At 37.1% G+C, this 27157-nt stretch overlaps 1 protein-coding gene across 2 annotated transcripts in view; it reads right to left on the bottom strand.

Annotated features, from left to right (window-relative positions):
- Window positions 1–13850, bottom strand: part of GRIA1 (glutamate ionotropic receptor AMPA type subunit 1) — a 411236-nt gene extending 397386 nt beyond the window's left edge. For both annotated transcript variants that reach the window (XM_053718693.1, XM_053718694.1), the window contains exon 1: window positions 13379–13850. In XM_053718693.1, coding sequence (XP_053574668.1) covers window positions 13379–13460 — 82 coding nt within the window. In that variant the 5' untranslated portion in view covers window positions 13461–13850. The remainder of the gene's footprint in view (window positions 1–13378) is intronic.
- Window positions 13851–27157: the final 13307 nt, after the last annotated feature.

The raw sequence follows: 27157 nt of genomic DNA, 5'->3' as shown, positions 1-27157 counted from the left end.
GGTGAACTGAGAAATTCGATAGAATTAGATCCTAATGGCAGGTCCAGGGCAACCCAATCAATGTTGTAGCACCCACCAATTCCTAAAGATGTAAATAGTAAGACAAGGTACTCCCTTTTTAAATATGTACTTAGTTTTAAATACTTTGTAATACATAAGACAGTCCCTTTTTTAAATATGTACTTTGTAAGACAGTCCCTTTTTAAAATATGTATTTTGTAAGACAGTCCCTTTTAAATATGTATTTTGTAAGACAGTCCCTTTTAAATATGTACTTTGTAAGACAGTCCCTTTTAAATATGTATTTCATAAGACAGTTCCTTTTTAAATATGTACTTTGTAAGAGAGTCTCTTTTAAATATGTATTTTGTAAAACAGTCCCTTTTTAGATGTGTATTTTGTAAAACAGTGCCTTTTTAAAATTGTACTTTGTAAGACAGTCCTTTTTCAAATATGTATTTTGTTAGACAGTTCCTTTATAAATATGTGATTTGTTTTTATCCAGAACAAGAAAATTATAATCTCCCACCCCAAGCATCCATGCCTGATAAGGAGTTTTGTTCACATCCTCAAAACATAAAGGGGAATAAAAATAAAAATTAAATGTTCATGGATCAAATAGAGCAATTAAGAGACTTTTCAATTTACTTCTATAAACAAATCTACTTCACTCACCTGGTATCCTTTGTTAAAAGTGTACCTAGTTAGGTTTAGGAGCAGCAATGCTCTACTGGGAGTTGCTGGTGATTGGTGGCTACACACAATTATCTCTTGTGATTGGCTCACCAGATGTGTTCCCAGTAGTGCATTGCTGCTCTTGGTCTGTCTTTAAAGGGAAATTATCCCAAATATTTTCTTTCATGATTCAGGTAGATTATACAATTTTAAACAACTTTCCAATTTACTTTTAATATCTAATGTGTTTCAGTCTCTTGATATCCTTTGTTGAATGAGCAGTAATGCACTAGATCAGTGGTTCTCAACCACGGTGACTTCAAGGCCCAGTAAACTTTAGCTGGACATGTCCAGGGCCCGGTAGTTTTATATATATAGTAAGCAGCAGGGGCGGGCTGATCAGCCACGCAAATAGGACCTGGGCCGAGGCACCAGCAAGTAGGGGGGCCCACAAATGGCATCCTAATGGCTCCTGGTGTGTTTGTTAAGCTGGAGTTTTCAGTTGTCCTATCAGTAACTAAGCAGTTAAGTGTCGTTTAAGTGGGGGCCCTGGAGTGGAGGGGGTCCTGCCGGGGGTCTGGCACTGTGAGGGCCATGTAATGTGGGGTCTGGCCCTGGAGGTTAGGGGGCCTTTCTCTGGCCCTTAATGTTGGGGGTCCTGGCTCTGGAGGTTGGGGGGCCTGTTGGGGGCAGGGCAGGGAGGGTGCCATGTTCATATGCATAAATTTGAATACATTTGGGTCAGTGTGAGACAGTTTTCCTGGGGCCTTGATTGCTCTCACATTACCCCTGGTGTGCAGTGGTGTAAGAGTGTGCAGTGGGGGCATGACAGGTCGGGGCCCACCAGCAGGGCTTTCACAGCCCAGTTCTGGGCCACGGCCTGGCTGTTGAGAAACCAGGCACTGATAACCTGATGAAACCGTGCTGTTATAAGAAGAAACGCATTGCTATTGTTATTGTTTTAACATTTTAATACATTTTTATTACTTATCCCGCTGCTGCAACTTCCTTTATTGGAGTTGGATTTAACTTCCTTGCCATTGTGCCTGCAAGAGTGCTGATCTTTACCACTGACCTGGCCTGACATCTCCTGAGATAACCTTAATATCCCTGAACTCCCTCTGGTTGGACGAGGAGACTTTCGTTTCTAGGTTTGCGAAGGAGTCTGCCGGGCGACTCATTGGACCCGGTCTGCCTATACCACACTATATGTGCTCTCCATCACGTGAATAGGATATCACCTGTGCTTATACCCTGTGCTTGAATTGTCTGATTTGCACTATGTGGCGCCCTCTACTTTTTGTATTCTAGACCTATCTACTTAGATACTTACTCATTAGAGGAGCTGCCTGAAGCCGTGGACTCTCTTCGGTATTGGATAGCTTTTGTATTGGGAAGCTATCCCTTTGGACTCCCTTTTTGTTACCATTATATTTGGACTTCTGCTTTTTTTTGTATTCATACAATTACTTGACTCATGCTCACTTTTTGTTTATTTTGCTAATATATTTGATTTATATGCTGCATATGTTTTTTATGTTTTTTACTTTTATCTGACATTTTTTTGTATTGCATTTTTTTTATTATATATATATATATATATATATATATATACATATATCATCATATTTGAACAATTATTATCACTGACATATTGGTTTTTACACTATATATATATATATATATATAAATATATATATATATATATATATATATATATAAAATCACTATATGTTTTAGTTTATTAGACCTGTTAAAGGTATACTACACATTATATCTATATATTTTTAATTACTTAATATATTCGCTGTTTACGTTTGCGCCTCTTATAGATACCGGCCCGGCATCTGTGTGTTGCCTGTTGTGTATCTTGTTATTACTAGATGAATGCCAATGGCAAGAGACCTATATGTGCAGCCACCAATTAGCTGCTTCTGAGCCAACCTTTTTCAACAAAAAATACAAAAAGAACTAACAAATTAGATAATATAAATACATGTAAAAGTTACATAAAATTGCATGCTCTATTGCTCTACTGTATATGTTAAATCTATTTACAGGAATTAAACACATGGTTATATACAAGCAATAGTGCAATAATAAAATGCTCCAACACATTACAGCTTTTTATTTTTACACCTTTATGTCTCTTTAAAAACTACCATTGATATTGAGAGTTTTCCTTTTTTTATTTGTGCAAGTTGTCTGTACTTGTGAGATCCATCTCTAAACTTATGAATATTGAAACTAATCTTAATAAGTAGTTAGCAAGGAAAACCAGTTAAAGGAACATTTTATTTTAAAAACAGTGTTTTGTTTAGCAAGAACAGTAAATGTATTAAGCTTTGTTTGCAGCTTTCTTGGCTATGTGGAGCAGGTTTGTATAATTGACCCTGCTGCCACATATTTAAAGGGATATGAAACCCCCATTTCTTCTTTCATGATTCAAATAGCGAATGCAATTTTAAGCAGCTTTCTAATATACTCCTCTTATGATTTTTTTCTTCTTTGTTCTCTTGGTATCTTTATTTGAAAAGCAGGAATGTAAGCTTGGGAGACGTCCATTTTTTATTCAGCACCTGGGTAGTGTTTGCTGATTGTGGCTAAACGTAGACACCAATCATCAAGCGCTATCCAGGGTGCAAAACCAAAAATGGGCCGCCTCCTATGCTTTACATTCCTGCTTTTTCAATTAAAGATACCAAGAGAAGAAGAAAAATTAACAATAGGAGTAAATTAAAAAGTTGCTTTAAATTGCATCCTCTATCTGAATCATGAAAGAAAAATTTGGGTTTCAAAAACTGCTTCTTTTTTCCTCTCCACCTCCTCAGAAGGAGGAGGTGGAGGTGTTAATTACCACGACACTCGCTCATTCGGAGTGATTGACATACCTTACTCCAGCACAATTGTTATGCATTGCACAAGAATCCACTTACGCAATGATACATTTTGTTGTGCGATGAAATATTGCAAGTGGCAATTGCAGGAGGACAAGCTCACTAATTGTGAACCTGTCTGCCTGCAGGAGGATAAGCTCACTAATTATGAACCTGTCTGCCTGCAGGGATGGTAAATTTACCCCATAGTTGTTGTTGAGTCTCACACCAAATGAGGACACCACTCATGAACCAGATAGGAGGAGGGGTAGGTGTGTAAGCTCTAATAAATGGTGATATCTTCATTTAGGATCTGATGATCAAAAACTTGCTGGCATGGGGAGGAATCTCTCCAAATCTTTGTAGGCTTTTTTAAAGCATTATTTTGCAATGTAGGTGTCTCTCCTTCACATCCAGAACTTCGCATTGAGAGATAAACAGCTCTCAAGAGAAAAATCACCTTTATGAAAGTAAAGGGACCTTGGGGTACCAATGAGACATATAAGATTATCTCACCAGAGAGGGGAGGTTGAGATCATCAGTCCCTGAGAGCAGCATGATGATATTTCAGAGATTAAAGTGACAGTAAAATTATAATGTATGGGATTACTTGTAAAGCGCGGCTAATCACCCATAAGGGTCTCAAGGCGCTGCTCATTTTATCGACCTTGGAAGGATGAAAGGCTGAGTGGACCTCACCGGGGATCGAACTTGCAATCCTCAGGTTGCTACAGAGCGCAGCCACAGTGCATTAGCATGTTGAGTTATCTGTCCGGCTTATAATTAGACATTTATGATTTAGACAGAACATACAATTTTAAACAACTTTCTTAATTTGCTTCCTTCTCTTGTTATCCTTTGCTGAAAAATTTATCTAGGAAAGCTCAGGAGCAGCATTGAACCCAGGTTAAAGCTGCTGATTGGTGGCTACATATATATATATAAAAGTGAACTGAGAAATTCAATAGAATATATATATACCAACGGCCATTTGCTCACCCATGTGTTCTTTTAGAAAACAATAGTGCATTGCTGCTACTTCAACAAATGATACCAAGAGAATGAAGCAAATAATAATAATAATTAATAATAGAAGTAAACTGGAAAGTTGTTTAAAATAGTATGTTCTACCTAAATCATGAAAGAAACATTATGGGTTTCACATCCCTTTAAGACAGACATCCTCAAACATGGCCTTACAGAGGTTTTGGAACTACATTTCCCATGATGCTCAGCCAGCATATCAGCTGGCTGAGCATCATGGCAAATGCAGTTCCAAAACCTGCAAGTTTGAGGATGTCTGTCTTAAGACATAGTAAAATAAAATAACTTGTTTCAAAATAAAATGCTGTAATAAAACAGAGCACTTTATATTTACACTAGAAAATAAAGTCAAAAGATAATACATAATGTCATGTGATCAAGTGGCTGTCAGAAGAGGCTTGGATAGAAGGTAATCACAGAGGTTAAAGTATATTAAAGGGACAGTCTACACCAACATTTTTATTGTTTAAAAAGATAGATAATCCCTTTATTACCCATTCCCCAGTTCTGCATAACCAACACGGTTATATTAATATACTTTTTTACCTCTGTGATTACCTTGTATCTAAGCCTCTGCACACTGGCCCCTTAATTCAGTTCATTTGACAGACTTGCATTTTAGCCAATTGGTGCTGACTCCTAGGTAACTCCACTAGTGTGAGCACAATGTTATCTGTATGGCACAAATGAACAAATGCCCCACACCTAGGTTTAGCTTTCAACTAAGAATACCAAAAGAACAAAGCAAAATTGATGAAAAAAGGTAAATTAGAAAGTTGTTTAAAATGACATGCCCTATCTGAGTCATGAAAGTTTATTTTTCACTAGATTGTCCCTTTAATATAACCATGCTGGTTGTGCAAACTGGGGAATTAATAATAAAGTGATTATCTATTATTTTAAACAGTAAAGTTTAGGAGTAGACTGTTTTTTACATTCTCTTAAAGTATTTCAATGCCACCTCTAATGGAAGCCTTTTCAATGGATAAACTAAGTACCTTTCTGTAATTCTAAACCTAGTACCATCAACGTTAAAATCATGGCCCTCATATATATATTTTAATTATATGTTGGTATAAGAATACACTGCTTTAAATTATTTAAACAAATTATTTACATTAATCAGACTATTTATAAAAGAGCTCAGAACAAAAACTGTATTTAAAGGGACAGTCAAGTCAAATTTAAATGTTCATGATGCAGATAAGGCATGCAGTTTTAAACAACTTTCCAATTTATTTCTATCATCAAATTTGCTTTATTCTCTTGGAATTCTTTGTAGAATGTTAAACCTTGGTAGACTCATATGCTAATTTCTAAGATTTTAACAGTTAGACAGGGCTAGTTCAAGTGTGCTATATAGATAACATTGTGCTCACTTCTGTGGCGTTTCTTATAAGTCAGCACTGATTGGCTAAAAAGCATGTCTGTAAAAAGGACTGAGATAAGAGGTCTGCAGAGACTTAGGTAAAAAGGTTTATTAATATAACAGTGTTGGTTATGCAAAACTAGGTAATAAAGAGATTATCTATTTTGTGAAACAAAAAAAAATGTTGTGTAGATTGTCCCTTTAAAGCTCTATAGGGGCTGTTAAAAAAAGCTCCAGATACCCTATTAACAAACAAGCCCCACAGGCCTATAAAACAAAACAACTAGGAATGCTGACCAGTCCACAAAGAGAAATCAGACAATAAATTATAATTTAGGATTTGGTTTCTTTCAAAGGATAACAAAAATAAATGCAGTAAGCTATAAGTTTATTGGTGGTATGCTTGCCCTTAGGGATATAATGATGTCATACAATTACCATAAAAAATATTCAACATGTATCAGCAACAGGAAAGCAAGCACTGTATAATGATGTCATTCAGTCACCATCAAAAATATCCAACATGTATCAGCAACAAGAAAGCAAGCACTGTAATGATGCCATACAGTCACCATCAAAAATATCCAACATGTATCAGCAACAGGAAAGCAAGCACTGTAATAATGTCATAAGGTCACCATCAAAAATATCCAACATGTATCAGCAACAGGAAAGCAAGCACTGTAATTATGTCATACAGTCACCATCAAAAATATCCAACATGTATCAGCAACAGGCAAGCAAGCACTGTAATGATGTCATACAGTCACCATCAAAAATGTCCAACATGTATCAGCAACAGGAAAGCAAGCACTGTAATGATGTCATACAGTCACCATCAAAAATATTCAACATGTATCAGCAACAGGAAAGCAAGCACTGTAATGATGTCATAAGGTCACCATCAAAAATATCCAACATGTATCAGCAACAGGAAAGCAAGCACTGTAATGATGTCATACAGTTACCATCAAAAATATTCAACATGTATCAGCAACAGGAAAGCAAGCACTGTAATGATGCCATACAGTCACCAGCAAAAATATACAAAATGCATCAGCAACAGAGAAGCAAGTACTGTAATGATGTCATACAGTCAACATAAAAAATATCCAACATGTTTCAGCAACAGGCAAGCAAGCACTGTAATGATGTCATACAGTCATCATCAAAAAGATCCAACATGCATCAGCAACGGGAAAGCAAGCACTGTAATAATTGTTCCAGAAAATCTGTCTTCTCCCACTGAAGCCAGCTTGATGCAAGTAGAAAATTGATAAAGGGATTTTGGGTGCACAAGTAGCCTAGAATGTTTGATGATCAACAGATGCTCTCTGTTAAATTGCAGGCAAAATATTAATCAAATTAAATGCTGAAGACAATGAGCAGCAACATTTGCTCATTGTTGCAATATATCGTGAGTATGTAAAAAAATAAATTGTAATAAAGATGATTAAAATTGTAAATACACTGCATATATATATATATATATATATATATATATATATATACAGTATATATATAAAAAAATTAAATATTAAGCATGCAATTAGTCTCCATGCAACCATTTGATTTAAGGAATCCTGCTAAATTCGGGATATATTCTTGCAGTATAGCTCCAACATTTAACTTTGAATTCTATTTTTTAATAATATTGAATTATAAAATCTGCCCAGGGTCCACTGGGTATACATACTGTATATAATGTTTGGCTCTGGTCTGGCTTTTTCATGGAAACAGCTTGAACATCTTTAATTATCTCTCCCTGATAAAAACGGTACTTTTTCATTAACATACCATTATTTGGTCTACAACCCTCAGTTCTCTGAGGCTTTGGCTCATGAAGATTAACATGATCTTTGGTGTGCAAGAAGATGTCAGTATACACAAGTTCTAGGCAATGAATATACACATTGGTAAAGTTAACCCTTCCTGGCCAAGCACCTCTATAATTAAATGTAAAGTTTTTTTTATAGGAAGCAGTACATGTATTTAACTACTTGATTGCCAGTTTTCTAATATCCTAGTGTAATATTTGAACAAAGCAGCATACACATTTGTTTCTGGAGGGCCACAAGAGTAACCTACAATGAAATATAAATTTTGCCTGGCTTGCTTCCATCTAGAAACAAATTTAGTTATTGTACCAATACACCATGCATGATCATCAAATGCATTTCAAAATGCAGTGTTAATTGAAAACAAAATATTCTAAAATTAAAGGGGTAATTACTTGAAGCTGACAGACTGAAAAGGTTAATCTATTGAAGATGTCTCAGCTGAAATAGTATGGACAAATTAGCTGCAAAATTACAATAATGACTCGTATATGTGTGTGGCAGTATGAGGGTTAAGTAAACTTAAGTGGGAAATGGTATAGCCTGGAGTTTCCTCTGTATATCCCAAACCCACTGTTTCGTTATTATTTAAAGGGTAGTGTAAAACATGCTGGACTAAATTTTCCTTATAGTGTTGTTTTCAGCATCTATCTAATATAAATACATGTAAACCATGGTATATCTAATTTGTACTCTGAAATTAGCATCTTTAAGACTACCCTGATATTTATCTTGGAGCATATGCAGCTGATGATTGGTGCATTCTCACTGTGCACGTTCTGGAATGACAAATGAGTTGGGGTCCCTTTAATGACTTGCAAATAGCAAATGTGGACAACATGTAGGGACATAAATACACACTTTTATTCCCAGATTTCAGAATGCAACTTTAAATATTCTCAATTATAGTACTTTGTGTTACAAATTTACATGAATAAGAAAATAATTAATAAAATGTAACTGTTGATCACAGTCAAAGGTGTTACAAATGTGTTATTTGCAAAAGAAGTTATCTAAGAAAAGAGCCACCTTAAAGGGACATTGAACCCACATCTTTTATTTCGTGATTCAGATAGAGCATGCAATTTTAAGCAACTTTTTAATTTACTCCTATTATCAAATTTTCTCAGTTCTCTTGCTATCTTTATTTGAAAAAGAAGGCATCTAAGCTAAGGAACCAGACAATTTTTGGTTCAGAACCATGGACAGCACTTGTTTTTTGGTGGGTGAATTTATTCACCAATCAGCAAGAACAACCCAGGTTGTTCACCAAAAATGGGCCGGCATCTAAACTTACATTCTTGCTTTTAAAATAAAGATACCAAGAGAATGAAGAAAATGTGATAATAGGAGTAAATTAGAAAGTTGCTTAAAATTGCATGCTCTATCTGAATCATGATAGAAATGTTTTGGGTTCACTGTCCCTTTAATATAGTTGACAAAAATGTTCTTGTATACACCACACACATTCATACACACATAACAGCACATGCACATACATACACACATATGTATACACGCACATATATGTTTACACATGCACAAGCATACATGCACACACACATGCATACACATATATATATTAATAACAGCCACCTTCTATAAAAGTTGAAAAAGGTTAGTGAGCTTAAAGTTATGATTCTAGGAGTAATGGGAGTAATGCAGAAAAACTCTCTACTTGTTATATGATGTTCTCTTGCACAGCAATGTATGGCTGCACAAATATTTATATTACTTTGTTTTAAGGTTCATAACAGTGAACTTGCTTAAAAATAAAATAATCAGCTGCCAGATACAAAACTAATATCAACAGTATATTGTCTGTAATAAGGCCAAGACAGGCATATATAATCTAGTCCTATGTTTGTAATAACATATTGTTTTTTAAATAACTAGTTTAAAATAATATATAAAATAAAACTTGATTACAATAAACAGTTACACTGTATATCTCATAGAGATCACGGTATACAAACTGAACTTTTAAAAATCAAGATATTTCAGCCTTAATCTTTTATCAGTGGACAGTTTATCATTTTGCTTACTTAAACCAGAATATGATACACTGGGGGAATTTGATATAGGGATAAAGAGAGGGAATACTGGAATTCCCTTATGATGCATAGAAGAACAGAGAGAGATAGGAATGTATATATGTTATATTTTGAGAAAAATGTCTACAAAATCAAAACTGCCCCTCAAGGAAATCCAAAACATTAGTTCAATGACATCTACTAATGTATCTTGTATAATTTAAGTTTATTTAAATTTATAAAATGATCTTTGAAATCAATAGCCATAGGCGTCTCTGCAAATCTCATGGGACTAAGATACATGGGTTTGCTGCAAATAAAAATGTACCGTCTTTTCTAGTCTCATAATAACTCACCGATTACAATTAGGCTTGACGGTTTTATACACATACCAATAAATAGATCATAAACTAGTATCCTAACACTGAACTACATTTCTTTAAATAGGGTTGTTCATTTATAGGCTAAAAAACATATTTCAATGAAACATAGAATCTGCTTTTATCTCAAAGTCAATTAAATTATAGGATTTTGCACATATGGGCTTCAAAAAGGCCCTAAAGTATGAATGATTACATGCCAAACAATAGAACAAGAGGTCATAATGTACAATAAAAATGTTTAGCTTCTATAACTTTAATGAAATTGTAATGGATTCATGAACCATATTCCCATCATGGTAGTAATTATATTTGATTTATAAAAATAAAACATCCTTCTGATAGGCTGCAGGAATTATTTTTCCCCCTAAAATTCAGACATCATTGTAATAGTTAATAGGTTTTGCTAAACCTTGGATATAAACAAGAAAAAACATCCATTCAATCAGTTATTTGTGATTCCAATAATGAAATAATTAAAGAAAAATCTTAATAGTATTGGTTACCTATATTATGACCTAACACACTATTATTTAATATGTATGATAACTCTTAGAATGTTTTTCTCGTTGCATTATCATCACAAATATTTAAATAAGTGCTAATATTTAATGAAAAAAAATATATAATTTTCCTGAAATAACTAGAGTGCTAATAGAAATCAAATATAAAAACTATTATATTGATACATAATATATAATTTGCACAGCAATTGGTTGCTAATTTAACAATTGTTTGGTGTTATTATTTTACAGAAAAGGTGACTGGCAATTTATTCTATTTGTCTTCTTTATGAAGTCAAATATTTGGGGTCTCAAAACATCCTCACTATATAAGACATAAAGATAGACGACTACATAAGATATCACTTGAAAATCATACAACACAATTTAACTACCTTATTACCCATGCACATTAATTAAGAATAATACAACATTTGGAAAGCTTTTAAACAGGAATAGAATATACTTAATGAATTGGACAGAAAGCTTGCTGACAGGGATAAGAGTCAGTATATACATGACAATACATTGTGTTCAAAATTCATTTTGCTAAATGGGACTCTGCTTAGAGGGGGTGTGCTACCTTCCAAAGAAGAAGTCAACATTGATTTTGTCTATGTGATCAATGAGCAAAAATAAATACCACAAACCTGCAAAAAATAAATAAATTAAATTAAATTAAAAACAAATTAACCTCCCCCCACCCCACACATACAAAACATTATGTACAGTGAATAGAAATATTGAAGCAGCTGTAGGAAGAAAATCAGTATGTGTGTTGCAAATGGAGAGAGGCAGAGGAGTAGTGTAGGACAGATATAGCACTGTTAGACTGCATTTTATACCAAGGCCTTACTTTTGTAAATGTGTAGATGAATGTTAAATCTGAAGCCAGGTTAGTGTGAAGATATAACTGAGCAATTTTAGATCTTTCTCTTGTTATGAAGAAAAACATTTATTTGCTACAAATTCACAACTATGTATTTGTTTTTAAGTCCACAACCAATTTGATAAATAAAATATAAGAAAACATTTTGTCTTTATATATTGCTGCATTTGAGCTGCTGGCTAAAGGGAAGTTTTCACTTCCAAGAGGTCTACTCTGGTAGTGTTTACAGGTGGTGGCGAAGCTGCAAAAAGCATTAAGATGGCAATTCAAGCAAAGAGAATGAGACTGATTCAGTGTGGCTGACAGAGGAAAGAGAAAGCCAGGAAACTGCAAAGCTACTAATGCAAGTGAAAAATGCCTTAGAATGGATCTTGGCTGCTCACTGTGCAACAGTTCTTAATAAAAGAGCAAGAGAATTGTTTTATTAAAAGTTGGAAAATCAGATTTCTTAATTGTTGCCTATGACTTATCATACTGAAGATTTATATTCATTTCAGCAGTGACAGGGTTAAAGGGATAAATAAAAATCCTAAACTAAACCATGATGGTTTTATTTTTGAAAAATCACTTTCTTGACAATTGAAAGTTACATATTCAGCTACTGCATTTCATAACAAGTCCCTTTCGCATGAAAGAGATGTACAATATAAAGAGAAATACATAAAAACTACTATACTTCTATATTCTTTTGTGTTGCCTTTTCATTACTACTGCATATGTAATTTAAAAATCAGATGGCACAGCAAGAAAAAAAATATTGTACATTTTTTTCCAAAGAAACAAAAAAGAGCATATTTAAAATATTTAGTTCAAATATGTATGTGGAAATGAAGTGGTATTGCAGCATATTATGCTTAAACATTGCTGTAACAATGGATAATATGATTATACACCATGATATGTCCTGCAGGCCTCTACAACATCCAAGAACAGAACATATTAAACATATTGATTACAATCTTTGCATTAATCATAATGTTTTAATAATACATAGAGGGATTATTTATTAGCCAAATCACAAAATACCAATTCAGTGCAAAATAGATTACATTTCACATCTTACATTTACTATTAGAAACAATTGATTACAGCATGTTGATTTCTAAGAATACATTTTTTACATATAAAGTTATATACAACTCTTGACTGCTATATTTATACATAAAATTCATTTTTTAACACCTAAATGCTGTGCTGGCAAGGATGGACAATAAAAGAAAAGCATTGCCATAAAGAGTGTGGTGGCATCTCTGTGTCCAGCACCCACAGAGTGGAAGTGGTTAATAGGGTGCTTTGGAGGTGGGAGGAAGTCGTGATGGAGATTCAGCAATACCCCAATAATGCGTCTGAGTGGAGTTATTGGAATCTAATAGAATTTTGACGATTAGCATGATTAGCATAGGGTAAATGCATTAGAGGAAGCTTTGCAGAGGAATTGGAGTATTGAGAGCAGAATCTGGTAAAATGACATCAGAAAAATAACATATAGGTTACCTAAGTCCTGGCCACCTATACACACAAAGTTTATGATAAAATAAACAATTGCAGCGATCATTCCTATTAAAATAATACAAATAAAACTTCAGCATTGGTCTTCCCTATAAAATACAACGTAGTTAATCATGAACATGTTTTTCCTTAGGTTCTACTGCACATCAAATACAAACGAGACCAGAAATGTCTTTCACCTAATTAAATGCCCTCTGCCTCCCTCCATACCCCCCCCCCCACCAAAAAAACAAACAAAAAAAAAACAAAAACAACAACTTACCTATCTGGATATGGTTGGGGAAATTGACCCCAAGCACTGCCCCTAGAAAGCTGGTGCAGAAAAAGGCAAAAATGTGCGGCATATTTCCTTTTGCATTGGCGAAGAAAAGATAGCCCTACTTCCCAACAAAGATTTTTGGGGATCCCTGAAGTCTTCTGGTCTATGCCTTGGCCTGATTTTCTTTTTCTTGAAGGTGGGTGTGCAGGGGGATGGGAAAGTATATTATCCTTTTGTTTTGTTTGCAGGAGCTGCTGGATTCTGCTTGTTCTTTTTTTTTCCTCTCCTCTTTTTTTATCTTCCCTCTGCTCTCCTCTGTGTTCTGGTATTTGAGTCTGTTTCCTTCTCCATCTAGCACTTAAAATGCTGCCTTAACATCAACTGACACACGGATTAACTGAGCACTGAGAGAAAGAGAGAACCCTCCTTGTTCACACACACAGACACACACTCACACATACATTACACTCTCTCTGCACTCCATCATGCTAATGTGCCTTTATTACTGTAGCCAGGCAACTGCCTCACACTCCCTGTCAGATCCCCAACCCCTCTCCCTGCTGATCATAGAAACCAATGTGTTGATGCTGAGGGGACTCTCCATCATTTTCCCTATAATACAGGGTTAATATGTTGCAGCACCAACTGTCACTGTGTCACCACGCACCCCCTGCTTATATAAGGTGTATCCTCTCCATTATGAGATAAATACTTGTCTTATCTGTGCCAGTTGCTTCATACAGCAGGTGCTTTCAGACAAAGTATCTTGCAGCGTTCATTATGTGCATTTGTTGCATGTGGAAAGCAAAGCCTAGACGTAGTTAAATTAAACTGTATGCATTCTGTGTGATTCTCAGTTTTCCTATTCTATTGTATGGTGAATCGCTTTTATCACGGGCATTGTTCCTTAGTACAGTATATTGTTTAATGTTGAATTGATACTGGAAAGGTTTTATATATATATATATATATATATATATATATATATATATATATATATATATATATATATATATATATATACATATAAATATATATATATATATATATATATATATATATATATATATATATATATATATATATATATATATATATATACACTGTATTACTGTATATATATTGATCTGTCATCCTGTTTGAATGCATAAGTGTGTTTGTACTATGGTCCTTCTTATTAGTGAAAACCTAATAAATGGTTTTCCTTTCTCTGTCTCCTGTGCACGATTATTCTGAGAATGACTGAGTTCAGAAATTGCCTTTATTGAGTTACATGTTATTTCTTTTATAGGTTATTAAGAGCTTAGAAATGGGTTGAGTTGGAAGAGAGTTCTTCTGTCTGCAGTGAAAGAAATCAGTGATTCTCAAGCTGTTTGTCTGGGCACACTAATGTGAAATTAACTGGCATGGGTGTCACAGACAGGGATGAAGCCAGTGGCAGTTTTTGGGGGTGGTAAGCACCCTCATTCATTATTATAGCACACAAATCTCAAAGGTGTTACCTGTCCTGATTTTACTGCTAATTTTCCATATCCATAATCTCCCTCCACAGGACAAAGAGAGACATGAAGAAGAGATGTGATTTAAAAAAAAATAAAGACAGGAAGATGATATATAAGATGTGTTATACCATGAAGTAAAATTCCTATTCACCTTTGTTATCCCCCCTTATTTTATCTAAAGCCATCTGGAGCTGAAGTGTAATAAAATGTTCTTTTTTTTAGGATGATTACACAAATGCTAATTTGCCTCTATAGTTCTGATTATGAACAACTCACCGCCATGGAGAGAAATCAGGCAAAATCTTTGCGTATTATATTGTAACTAGTCCTAAAGCCCGTTCACACGGGCCGTGTGGTTTATTTTTATTTTTATATTCTCTCTCTCCCCTATCTGTCTCTCTCCCCTCTTTCCCCCCCCCCCTGTCTCTCTCTCTCACTCTCTCTCCCCTGTCTCTCTCACTCTCTCTCTCCCCCTGTCTCTCTCACTCTCTCCCCCCTGTCTGTCTCTCACTCTCTCCCCCTGTCTGTCTCTCTCTCTCCCCCCTGTCTGTCTCTCTCTCTCCCCCTGTCTGTCTCTCTCTCTCCTCCCTGTCTCTCTCTCTCCTCCCTGTCTCTCTCTCTCCTCCCTGTCTCTCTCTCTCCCCCTGTCTCTCTCTCTCCCCCCTGTCGCTCTCTCTCTCTCCCCCCTGTCTCTCTCTCTCCCCCTGTCTCTCTCTCTCTCCCCCTCTCTCTCTCCCCCCTGTCTCTCTCTCTCTCCCCCCTGTCTCTCTCTCTCTCCCCCCTGTCTCTCTCTCTCTCCCCCTGTCTCTCTCTCTCCCCCTGTCTCTCTCACTCCCCCCTGTCTCTCTCTCTCCCCCTGTCTCTCTCTCTCCCCTGTCTCTCTCTCTCCCCTGTCTCTCTCTCTCTCCCCTGTCTCTCTCTCCCCTGTCTCTCTCTCCCCTGTCTCTCTCTCCCCTGTCTCTCTCTCTCTCTCTCCCCTGAATCTCTCTCTCCCCTGTCTCTCTCCCTCTCTCCCCTGTCTCTCTCTCTCTCTCTCTCTCTCTCTCTCTCTCTCTCTCTCTCTCTCTCTCTCTCCTGTCTCTCTCTCTCCCCTGTCTCTCTCTCTCTCCCCTGTCTCTCTCTCTCCCCCCTCTCTCCCCTGTCTCTCTCTCCCCTGTCTCTTTCTCCCCTGTCTCTATCTCTCTCTCTCCCCTGTCTCTCTCTCCCCTGTCTGTCTCTCTCTCTCTCTCTCTCCCTCCCCTGTCTCTCTCACTCTCTCCCCTGTCTCTCTCACTCTCTCCCCTGTCTCTCTCACTCTCTCTCCCCTCTCTCTCTCCCCTGTCTCTCTCTCCCCTGTCTCTCTCTCTCCCCTGTCTCTCTCACTCTCTCCCCTGTCTCTCTCCCCTGTCTCTCTCCCGTCTCTCTCTCTCTCCCCCCTGTCTCTTCTCTCTCTCTCCCCTCTTTCTCCCCCCCCTGTCTCTTCTCTCTCTCTCTCCCCTCTTTCTCCCCCCTGTCTCTTCTCTCTCTCTCCCCTCTTTCTCCCCCCGTCTCTTCTCTATCTCTCTCCCCTCTTTCTCCCCCCCATCTCTTCTCTCTCTCTCCCCTCTTTCTTCCCTCCTGTCTCTTCTCTCTCTCTCTCCCCTCTTTCTCCCCCCCTGTCTCTTCTCTCTCTCTCCCCTCTTTCTCCCCCCCTGTCTCTTCTCTCTCTCTCTCTCCCCTCTTTCTCCCCCCTGTCTTCTCTCTCACTCTCTCCCCTGTCTCTCTCACTCTCTCCCCTGTCTCTCTCACTCTTTCCCCTGTCTCTCTCACTCTCTCCCCTGTCTCTCTCACTCTCTCCCCTGTCTCTCTCACTCTCTCCCCTGTCTCTCTCACTCTCTCTCCCCGTCTCTCTCACTCTCTCTCCCTTGTCTCTCTCTCTCTCTCTCTCCCCTGTGTCTCTCTCTCTCTCTCTCCCCTGTCTCTCTCTCTCTCTCTCCCCTGTTTCTCTCTCTCTCTCTCCTGTCTCTCTCTCTCTCTCCCCTGTCTCTGTCTCTCTCTCCCCTGTCTCTCTCTCCCCTGTCTCTCTCTCCTCCTGTACCTGCTCCCTGCGCTGCTGTTAAGGCTGCTGTTAAGTTCTCCTGCTCCCCGCGCTGCTGTTAAGGCTGCTGTTAAGTTCTCCTGCTCCCCGCGCTGCTGTTAAGTTCTCCTGCTCCCTGCGCTGCTGTTAAGTTCTCCTGCTCCCTGCGCTGCTCTTTAAACGAGGTCGGGTGGGTGCGCGTGCGGTCTCTCAGCTGTGCGCTGTTTAAACAGCGGAGGTGCGCGTGTGACGTCGGATGGGTGCGCGTGCGAAGGTCTCTCAGCTGTGGGCTGTTTAAACAGCGGAGGTGCACGTGCAGGAAGGCCAAGTGTTTGTCTCTACTGCGCATGACGGCTTCAGACAAACACTTGGCCTTTTATAATATAGGATGTTTGTGTCTCTGTTTTACATCCAGGAGTCTTCATAGTTAGATTAAACGTTCACAAGCTAATATTTTCCTTTCTAAAATTGTTTGCGGGACCTTGTAGTATGGGTGAGACTTCTTAGATATGCTTGCCAGAGTGAAGAGCTAAAGATTATCTGCCCCTAAGTGTTAACTCAGTAAAAGGGTTAAAGGTACAGTATACACCAATTCTCAATATAAAGAAACCTGTTTAAAAATTTACTTAGAAGCTCACAATTTGGCACTGTTGATGAGGTTAGACTAGGGCACCCAACAAAAGGGGCTGAAAAATGAGGCAGAGCAGACCCACTCTCCCCCCTGCATATGAAAAGATCCATTACACAAAAAAGAGCAAGCAGGAGTCTGCAGAGGTCTACATCTGATACTTCGGGGCTTGGTTAGAAGTCGGAATATCAGCACAATGTTATTAAAAATAAGCAAAACTATACATTGTTACAAAAACACTGCCAGATGGGCTGCAGAAATGTATCATCTACAAAGCATTTATGCAAAGAAACATCTAGGGGCATATTTATCAAGCTCGCCAGAAAAAGAAGTTATCAAGAAGTTATGAAGCAGCGGTCTAAAGACCGCTGCTCCATAACTTGTCCACCCGCTCTGAAGCGGTGGACAGAAATCAAACCAATCGAATTTGATCGGGTTGATTGACACCCCCTGCTAGTGGCTGATTCTCTGAGAATCTGCAGGGGGCGGCATTGCACCAGTAGTTCACAAGAACTGATGGTGCAATAATAAATGCAGACAGCGTATGCTGTCGGCATTTATCGATGGACAGCGATGTGCAGCAATGTTAGCATTTTTCACCAGAAGTAATGCTTTGCTGGTCCAGAGCTGGACACAGCAGGTGATTGGCAGGTACATATGTGTCCTGCTTCTTATTTTCTAATCCTCTAATACAGTGTTTCCCAACCGCGGTCCTCAAGTACCCCCAACAGGCCTGGCTTTCATTATAGCTGAACCAGTGCACAGCTGAAGTAATCAGCTGATCAGTAACCAACCCGCTCTTATCCATCAGCTGATTATTTCACCTGTGCTCTAGTTCAACTATATGAAAACCAGGACTGTTGGGGGTACTTGAGGACCGCGGTTGGGAAAAATTGTTTTAATATGTCAAAAAAGTGTATGTTCTAATGTGTTACTAGCAATCCTGCACTACTATGGGCTAGATTATGAGTGAAGCGGTAGCTTGTGCTCCCCCTCGCACGTTAACCCTGCTAGACTTTGCTTTTTTCACGTCGGGTTGTACATGTATTACAATTACAGTGTAATAAAAGCCAAACTTTCAATATTGCGACCATGTTAAAGGGACAGTCTACTACAAAATGTTTATTTTTTTAAAAGATAGATAATTCCTTTGTTAACCATTCCCCAGTTTTGCATAACCAACAAAGTTATATTAATACACTTTTTACCTCTGTGATTACCTTGTATCTAAGCATCTTCTGACAGCCCCCTATCACATGGCTATTTGTTTATTATCTATTGACTTGCATTTTAGCCAATTAGAGATGTGTTCTGTAAAACTCCATGGGAGTGATCACAATGTTATCTATCTGTAGTTGCCCAGAAACAGTCAGAAATTTAGAGATTTACATCTTATAAAGTATATTAATATAACATTGTTGGCAGTGCAAAGCTGGGGACTGGGTAGTAAAGGCATTATCTAACTTTTTAAACAATTAACAGTTTGGTTTTGACTGTCCCTGTAACATATAGCAAATATGTTAAAGGGACAGTCAACACCAAAGTTGTTATTGTTTAAAAAGATAGATAACGCCTTTACTACCCATAGACTTCAACGAAGCTGAAAAGTGGAAAAAAACTAACATCTTTACTTGAGCGCAAACCTGATCACATTTTCAAAAGTATGCTAACCCTAGATAAAAATATGAATATTTCACATTCCAATGTTCTTCCGATAGAAGAATATGTTCCATTTATTCATAAATACACACACACACACACATATATATATATATATATATATATATATATATATATATATATATATATATATATATATATATATATATATGTGTGTGTGTGTGTTTTTATAAAATATATATTTCTACCCATATATAATACATACAGGTAAAACCTAGGTAGGCTCATATGCTAATTTCTAAACCCTTGAAGATCGCCTCTTATCGAAGTGCACTTTGACAGTTGTTTTTCAGCTAGACAGCACTAGTTCATGTGTGCCATATAGATAACATTGTGCTCACTGACATGGAGTTTCTTAGCACTTATTGGCTGGCTAAATGCAAGTCTGTCAAAATAACTGAAATAAGGGGGCAGCCTGCAAAGGCTTAGATTTAAAGGGCCATAATACCCAAATGTTGAAACACTTGAAAGTGATGCAGCATAGCTGTAAAAAGCTGACAGGAAAATATCACCTGAACATCTCTATGTAAAAAAGAAAGATATTTTACCTCAAAAATTCCTCAGTAGCCACATCCCATTGTGAAGGACTTCTAAGCAGCAAATCAGTATATCTGTCCCGGGACAGAGGAAGGAGCGAGCTTTTGTGCACTCTCATCTTATTTCCCTATTCAGTTTAAGGAAGTTTACTATGAAATGTCATGAGAGTTAAGTGAAATCTCATGAGATCACAGTAAAAGAGTTCATGACCTCAGCACTGCTGATGCTGATTGGCTGCTGTTCATTTCCTCATTTATTTATTTTTTTACCTGCAGCTGGGCAACAGCTGAGTATAACTTTTTTACACAGAACTTACTCTGCTAAGCTGAGGAGGTAAAATATCTTCCTTTTTTACATAGAGATGCTCAGGTGATATTTTCCTGTCAGCTTTTTACAGTTATACTGCATCAGTTTCAAGTGATTTAGCATATGAGTATTATGTCCCTTTAAGGTAATCACAGAGGTAAAAAGTGTATTAATATAACCGTGTAGGTTATGTAAAACTGGGGAATGGGTAATAAAGGGATTATCTATCTTTTTAAACAATAGCAATTCTGGAGTAGATGGCCCTTTTAAACACTTTACTAAATATGAATATTGCATAAATATGCTTTTACATATTCTCATCTACTTGACTGCAAAGGGCTCCAATGCACATAAATATTATTAATGCACACATATCTATATAAAGACAAAGCTTATGATGCATCAATAAAATCCAGAAAAAAAGATATTTACATATAGGAAAAGATTACAAGTGGCACGCTATTTAGTGCTTTTGCTTGTGCGCAAACACTGCCAAACTTTAACACACAGGGGTTAACATGCATATATATATATATATATATATATATATATATATATATATATATATATATATACAAGCCCAAAGTTTTTCAGCAAAAAAGTGCAAAATAGCGGTAAAAACATAAACTTTATTCAAGTGTAGTCACACTCATTAAAACATGGGGGTACCAGCATAAAAATAGAATGAAAAACAAAAATCAAACATGAGAACAAATAGCTATGATTACGGCTGTGTGCCGAAACATGTCAGCTATTTGTTCTCATGTTTGATTTTTGTTTTTCATTCTATTTTTATGCTGGTACCCCCATGTTTTAATGAGTGTGACTACACTTGAATAAAGTTTATGTTTTTACCGCTATTTTGCACTTTTTTGCTGAAAAACTTTGGGCTTGTGAATTCGTGAACTTATCAGGTCAGCAGTTGTGCAATAGTGGTGTTAAAGTGCTCCATTCATACCCCAGTTTGGCGTGGACAGCTAGACTTCCCTATTGAGGCTTGCTATCATTCAAGAAAGTTGTCCCGGATTCTCTCCAATCTGATTGGATGAGTACGTACACGTGGTACGTCACACACGCATCTACACGTATTCACGCTGTTTCTAGTGTTTGGATATCGGAAGGGCATCGGAAGTACAGAGGGCTGCTTCGATGCTGAAGTAAGAATACGGACATAGTGGTGGATAATAACTTCCAGGACACCAAGAGCATTCACTTATCGAGGAAATATCCGGTGAGGTCGGTAAGTGGGTAGCCGCATAGCGGTTTCTTGCATGAGTAAGACACTTTTTAAGGAAGATTGTGTATCAGACCCACACCGACATTTACTCACAACAGTGATTACGCTCCATGATTGATTTAATTGTTTCTGATGAGACTGTTGTTGCCTCTCATATGAAGTCTTAGGGCAGTAGCCATGTGGGGTTAATAAAGGATAAGACTATCTTTGGACATATACGTATATTTATTGAAGGATTGAATAACACTTTCTTTATTTTGTTTATATATATATATATATATATATATATACACTGTATGTATATATATATGTATATATATACTGTATACATACATACACATATTTAGACATGTATATATGATATATATATATATATTTATATACAATATAGCCCATATACCTTGTAATATAACATATACCTTAACCCTTCAAATTATTTTTTGGAATATTATATATGAATATTTATGATCAGATAGTGCATATATGACACAATGAATTAATTTTGTGTTTGGTGCAACTTCTAATTTAGCCCTAACCCTTTTTGTGAGGACTTCAGTCATGTTAACCGGACGAGCGCAAATTTAGTGTGCTCTCGTGTGGTTGTGTTTACTTCCAACTTGTGATATGAGCGCAAGTTATCGCGAGCGAGATATTTTAATATCACATGCTTGCTAATGATAGCTCACTAATTGTAATCTAGCCCATAGTGAGAACATTTGGAAGTGGAACATGCTGCTGATCCAATCAGTAGTGCTAGTTGCACGACTCAGTTATGTATTTAACACAACTGATTGGACCAATGGCATTTTCCACATGGGACCAGCAGTGCTCACCATAATGGTACTTCTACTGTGTGTTAACCCCTCTGTGGGAGTTATACAAATAGTAGTGCAGGGTTGTTTGTCTTAAAATTACTCACTTTAAGGAATTAAAGTATGTCATTTTTCTACTATTATGGCTCTTTTATGTTTATTTTTAATAATATGCCGTATAGAAATAGCTGATGAGGTTTAAATAAAACAAAACTTATTTAACTGTTGCAGATCTTATATGATGACTTAAATAAAAATAAAAAGCTGCCAAGAAAACTGACGATAATACATTTAAAAAGTCTACACATTTAACACTACAGGATAACCATCTGTAATATGTAACTTGATTTAATAAAATTACCAAGTATCTCACACAGTAAAAACTGCTTGAGAAATGTTGCACTAAATAAATCATTGCTGCTTTACACACCAGTGCACTGACTGAATTTCTTGAGTGTAGTTTATTAGTTTCACTTTATTTCTAAATGTTTTGTGAAACTGTACCCATCTGTACCTGGTGACGGATGACATATGTGTTAAGCGGCTAGCTAGTGCTTCTATTGCACTTTTCACTTTGAAGGTTTAAAGTTTTTATTATGCAATATTCATATTTAATAAAGTGTTTAAAAGGGCAGTCTACTCCAGAATTGTTATTGTTTAAAAATATAGATAATCCCTTTGTTACCCATTCCCTAGTTTTGCATAACCAACACAATTATATTAATACACTTTTTACCTGCGTGATTACCTTGCCTTTAAGCCTCTGCAAACTGCCCCCTTATTTCAGTTCTTTTGACAGACTGGTATTTTAGCCAATCCTGTGCTGACTCTTAAATAACTCCATGGGAGTGAGCACAATGTTTATCTACATGGCACACATGCACTAGCACTGTTTAACTGAGAAAAAATGATCAAAATGCACTGAGATAAGAGGTGTTTTTTTTAACAGTTTAGAAATTAGTTTGAGCCTACATAGGTTTAGCTTTCAGCAAATAATACAAAGAGAACAGAGCAAATTTTATGATAAAAGTAAATTGTAACGTTGTTTAAATTTGCATGCCCTATATGAATCATGAAAGTTTAATTTTGACTAGACTGACCCTTTAATGATTGCTACATCTCTCAGTGCCCCATGGATAACCTCATGCTATACTTGGCAGTAGGAAACTGGGCACAATGCATGCTATATACAGTGGTTGGCTTGGAGCAGTGCCGTGACAGGCCCTTGGGGCAGGTTATGCTCTGTGCTTATGACTCATTTTGCAGATATTCTATATAGTACTTTGGAAGAAGCACTGCATCCCTATTCTAAAACGTACCTCCCCTAATAGGTTAAAAGCTGTACTTAAGGACAGGGAGATTGTTATCAATATTATCATTTACAGGAACTCATTGATTGAAATTGAAACGTCAAATTCTGAGATTCTGCCAAATGTACCTGTGAATTTGTGCTTCCGACAGAGAAAAATCATTGCTTAGCTCTTAAATACTGTGGAAAATTGCATAACTAGTTCTCAAATCCTGTGGAAAATGCATAACAAGCTAAAAAAACTGTTAATTATAGCCATACTGTAGTAAAATTAGGACAATCCTACTATGAGTAATTTCCATGTGCTGTCCATTTTTAAAGGGACATGATACTATTTTATATTCCATCTAAAATAAGGCATTTCAAATTAACGGGACATAAAACTTCTGAGTACAACTACAGTAGCATTATTATTACTCACCAAGCCATTTTTTCCTCTGTATCTGCAGCTGTTTTTAAAGCCATTCTTTTTTTTTTTTAAACCCATTACAGAAGCCAGAGGGTAAAGCTCTGCAGCTCTGCCTCGTTATACTGTGAGCCAACATCTTGGTATGCACGTATTGTTGCACCCTATGATAGAAGCAGTGCAGTTTCACAGATCAGGGACATTGCCTGCTTTTTGACGGCTGTACGTTGTCCTTTGCATTAGCTTGTACAATAGAAAGCAGAAAAAAAAACATTTTGCAGTTTTTTTACATAGGTTAAACGTTAGAAATAGTATAGAAAAATGCAGCTACTACAAAACTGTTACAGCTCCTGCACTGTATTGTGCTTGCTGAGAAGACAAAATTACTACGTATTTGTGAATGTGCACTGCTTCTGTCACAGAGTAGAGAATACTTAAATTCTAAGTGCCCAATGTGGACGCAGAACTTTCCTAACCAGCACCTAAAGGTTAAAATAAGAGAACTGCTGGTGCAACGCAAGGTGGTGTCAATCAACCCGATCGTATTCCATCTGGTTGAATTGCGGCGATGAAACACGGGCCCTCCAGCTCCATACAGAGCTTGATAGATAGGCCCCATCATGGTGAGTAGCAACTATCCTACTTGTAGGTATACCCAGAAGTTAAATGTCTCTTTAAAGGGACAGTCTACTCCAGAATTGTTTTTGTTTAAAAAGATTGATAATCCCTTTATTACCCATTCCCCAGTTTTGCAAAACCAACATGGTTATATTAATACACTTTTTACCTCTGTGATTACCTTGTATCTAAGCCTCTTCAGACTGCCCCTTTATTTCAGTTCTTTTGCCAGACATATATTTTAGCCAATCAGTGCTGACTCGTGAATATCTTCTTGGGAGTGAGCATTATGTTATCTATATGGCACACGTGAACTAGTGCTGTCTAGCTGTTAAAACCTGGCAAAATTCACTGAGATAATAGGCGGCCTTAAAGGGCTTAGAAATTAGCATATGAGCCTACCAAGGTTTAGCTTTCAACAAAGAATACCAAGAGTACAAAGCAAATTTAATGATAAAAGTAAATTGGAAAGTTGTTTAAAATTGCATGCCCTATCTGAATCATGAAAGTTTAATTTTGACTAGACTCTCCCTTTAAATTATAACATTCTGTATGCTTTAAGATTGAGATTCATGTGAAGAATTAACCAAATTGCTTTTGTCAGTCATATAAGACATTACTTTCTGCCACCATAGCTACAGCAGTTGACCATATTAGCCAATGGGAACTGATACAGCACTAATACTATGAATATCATTGTTTTTAGGCAGACACGGTTATATCCATATGTCTTGTGAGGTGGTCAAGTTACATTAGGTATGCTGATAAGAGCTTAGGAGCATGCAAGTATTTTTAGAACTCTACGGCAGGAGTGTTTGCAACTATGTATAACATTGCAATAACTACAAACACTACAGCCAGATGACATGACATGTGCACTCTCCTGAAATTCTTTTTAATAAAGGATACCAAAAGAACCAAGCAAACTTGATTATAAAAGCAAATTGGAAAGATGCTTTTCAATTTCATGCTCTATTCAATCCATTTAAGTTTAATTTTTACTTTACTGTCCCTTTTAAAAGATATGGAGCTCTAGAAACATATATTAATTTAATCTTCGCAATATATAACACTTTACCTTTTTTCTCTATAAACAGCTTATTTTTACAGGGTTAATTGTCGCTTTTACAGGGTGTAACTAAAACTCACTGAGCACCAGGGCAAAGACAGTTATAGGGCCCCCATTTCAAAGTGCTCTTTCTGGATGTTTGGAATCAGCCAAAGCTAAAAACAAAAAGAAGTTGCTTATGTCAGTATCCACTTCTGTTTACCTTCTTGCGTCATTATGGTTGCATAGTTTTTGGGCGTTGTTTCTTGCATCGTCGTGGCAATGTCATTCTTGGGTGCCGCTACTTGCGTCATCATGGTCGCATAGTCTTGGGCATCGCTACTTGCGTAGTCATGGTCATGTCATTTTTGGGCGTCGCTACTTGTATCGTTGTGGTCGCATCGCTTCTGTGTTGTCACACTTGCATCACTTTTGGCACAACCTTTTGCCTTTAAATATCAGAGCCTCCATATCCTATTTGCTCGAGTATAGTATTCAGTTACCCCTAATTTAAGCATATTCTGTGTTTCTATACCTGGCTCTGAAACTTGGATTGGACTTTGACTTTGGCTATTCTAAACTCCTTTTGGTACCTTGCAAAGATTGGACTGATACCTGGCTTTGAAATTGGATTGGACTCTTACTTTGGCTATTCTAAACTCCTTTTGGTACCTTACAAAGATTGGACTGATACCTGGCTTTGAAATTGGATTAGACTCTGGCCTTGGCTTTCTAATCCCCTTTGGAACATTGCAAAGACTGGACTGATACCTGGCTCTGATATTGGATTGGACTTTGACCTTGGCCTTTCTATTCATCTTTGCACATCAGCTTCCAGTTCCTGGTGTTCATCCTCCTCCTGCAGCTCTGAGAAGTCCCTTTTCCGGGTACAGTGTTGTTTCCTAGCTCAGTCTCTGGGTATTTCTGACTTTGACACTAACTTGAGTAGTGTAACAGCTTCTCTATGATTGTGAGTTGTCCTTCCCCCTGTGTTGGTCAACACCACAAGATATTCAGCCTGTACCAACATGGCGGCTGGTTTTCCTGTGTGTCCCTACTGTGATGGCCATCTTGGAAACCTCAACACTAACTGCAAAGCCACACACTTTGCATACACTATGAGCCCTATTTTAAAGAAGGAGAAAGAAAGGGAATAAATGATGCAGCTGGAACCTTTGCCACACCAGGACCCCTGTAGCGAAACCAGTACTGATTGCAGGGCTGGATTTGCCTCCCAGATTTGCTGGCCTGGTTGCTATTGAGGCCTCTGAGAACATTGTTCTTAAACACATCAGCTTTTCCTGTCGTAACTTATCAAAGAGGAAAAAGAGGAAACAGGGAGAGGTTAATCTACTCTGCATGAAAGTATTGCAGTGATTCTTAAGGAATATGCCTAATATACTTTTTACAACTCCTAAAACACTGAAAAATACTGCTTAAAATACTGTAAAATATCCAAACCAGGGGTATTACTTAATGCTATCTTCCATTTAATCAAACATGCACACATTTATTCTCTTGAAATTTATTTCTATAGTTTTAATTTTGTCATCTTGCAAGCTTAGATTAAAGGAACATAGAAGGAGATTATTTAGTTCTGCTAAAACACTGACATCCATCAGTGCCGGAGGCTAAGTCTATAGCTTTGTATTCAGTAGAACAGA

This window comes from Bombina bombina, chromosome 6 (genome assembly GCF_027579735.1).
Source record: "Bombina bombina isolate aBomBom1 chromosome 6, aBomBom1.pri, whole genome shotgun sequence".
NCBI lineage: Eukaryota > Metazoa > Chordata > Amphibia > Anura > Bombinatoridae > Bombina > Bombina bombina.
Note: the sequence above shows the minus strand (reverse complement) of the source record. Positions and strands in the feature narration are given on the sequence as shown.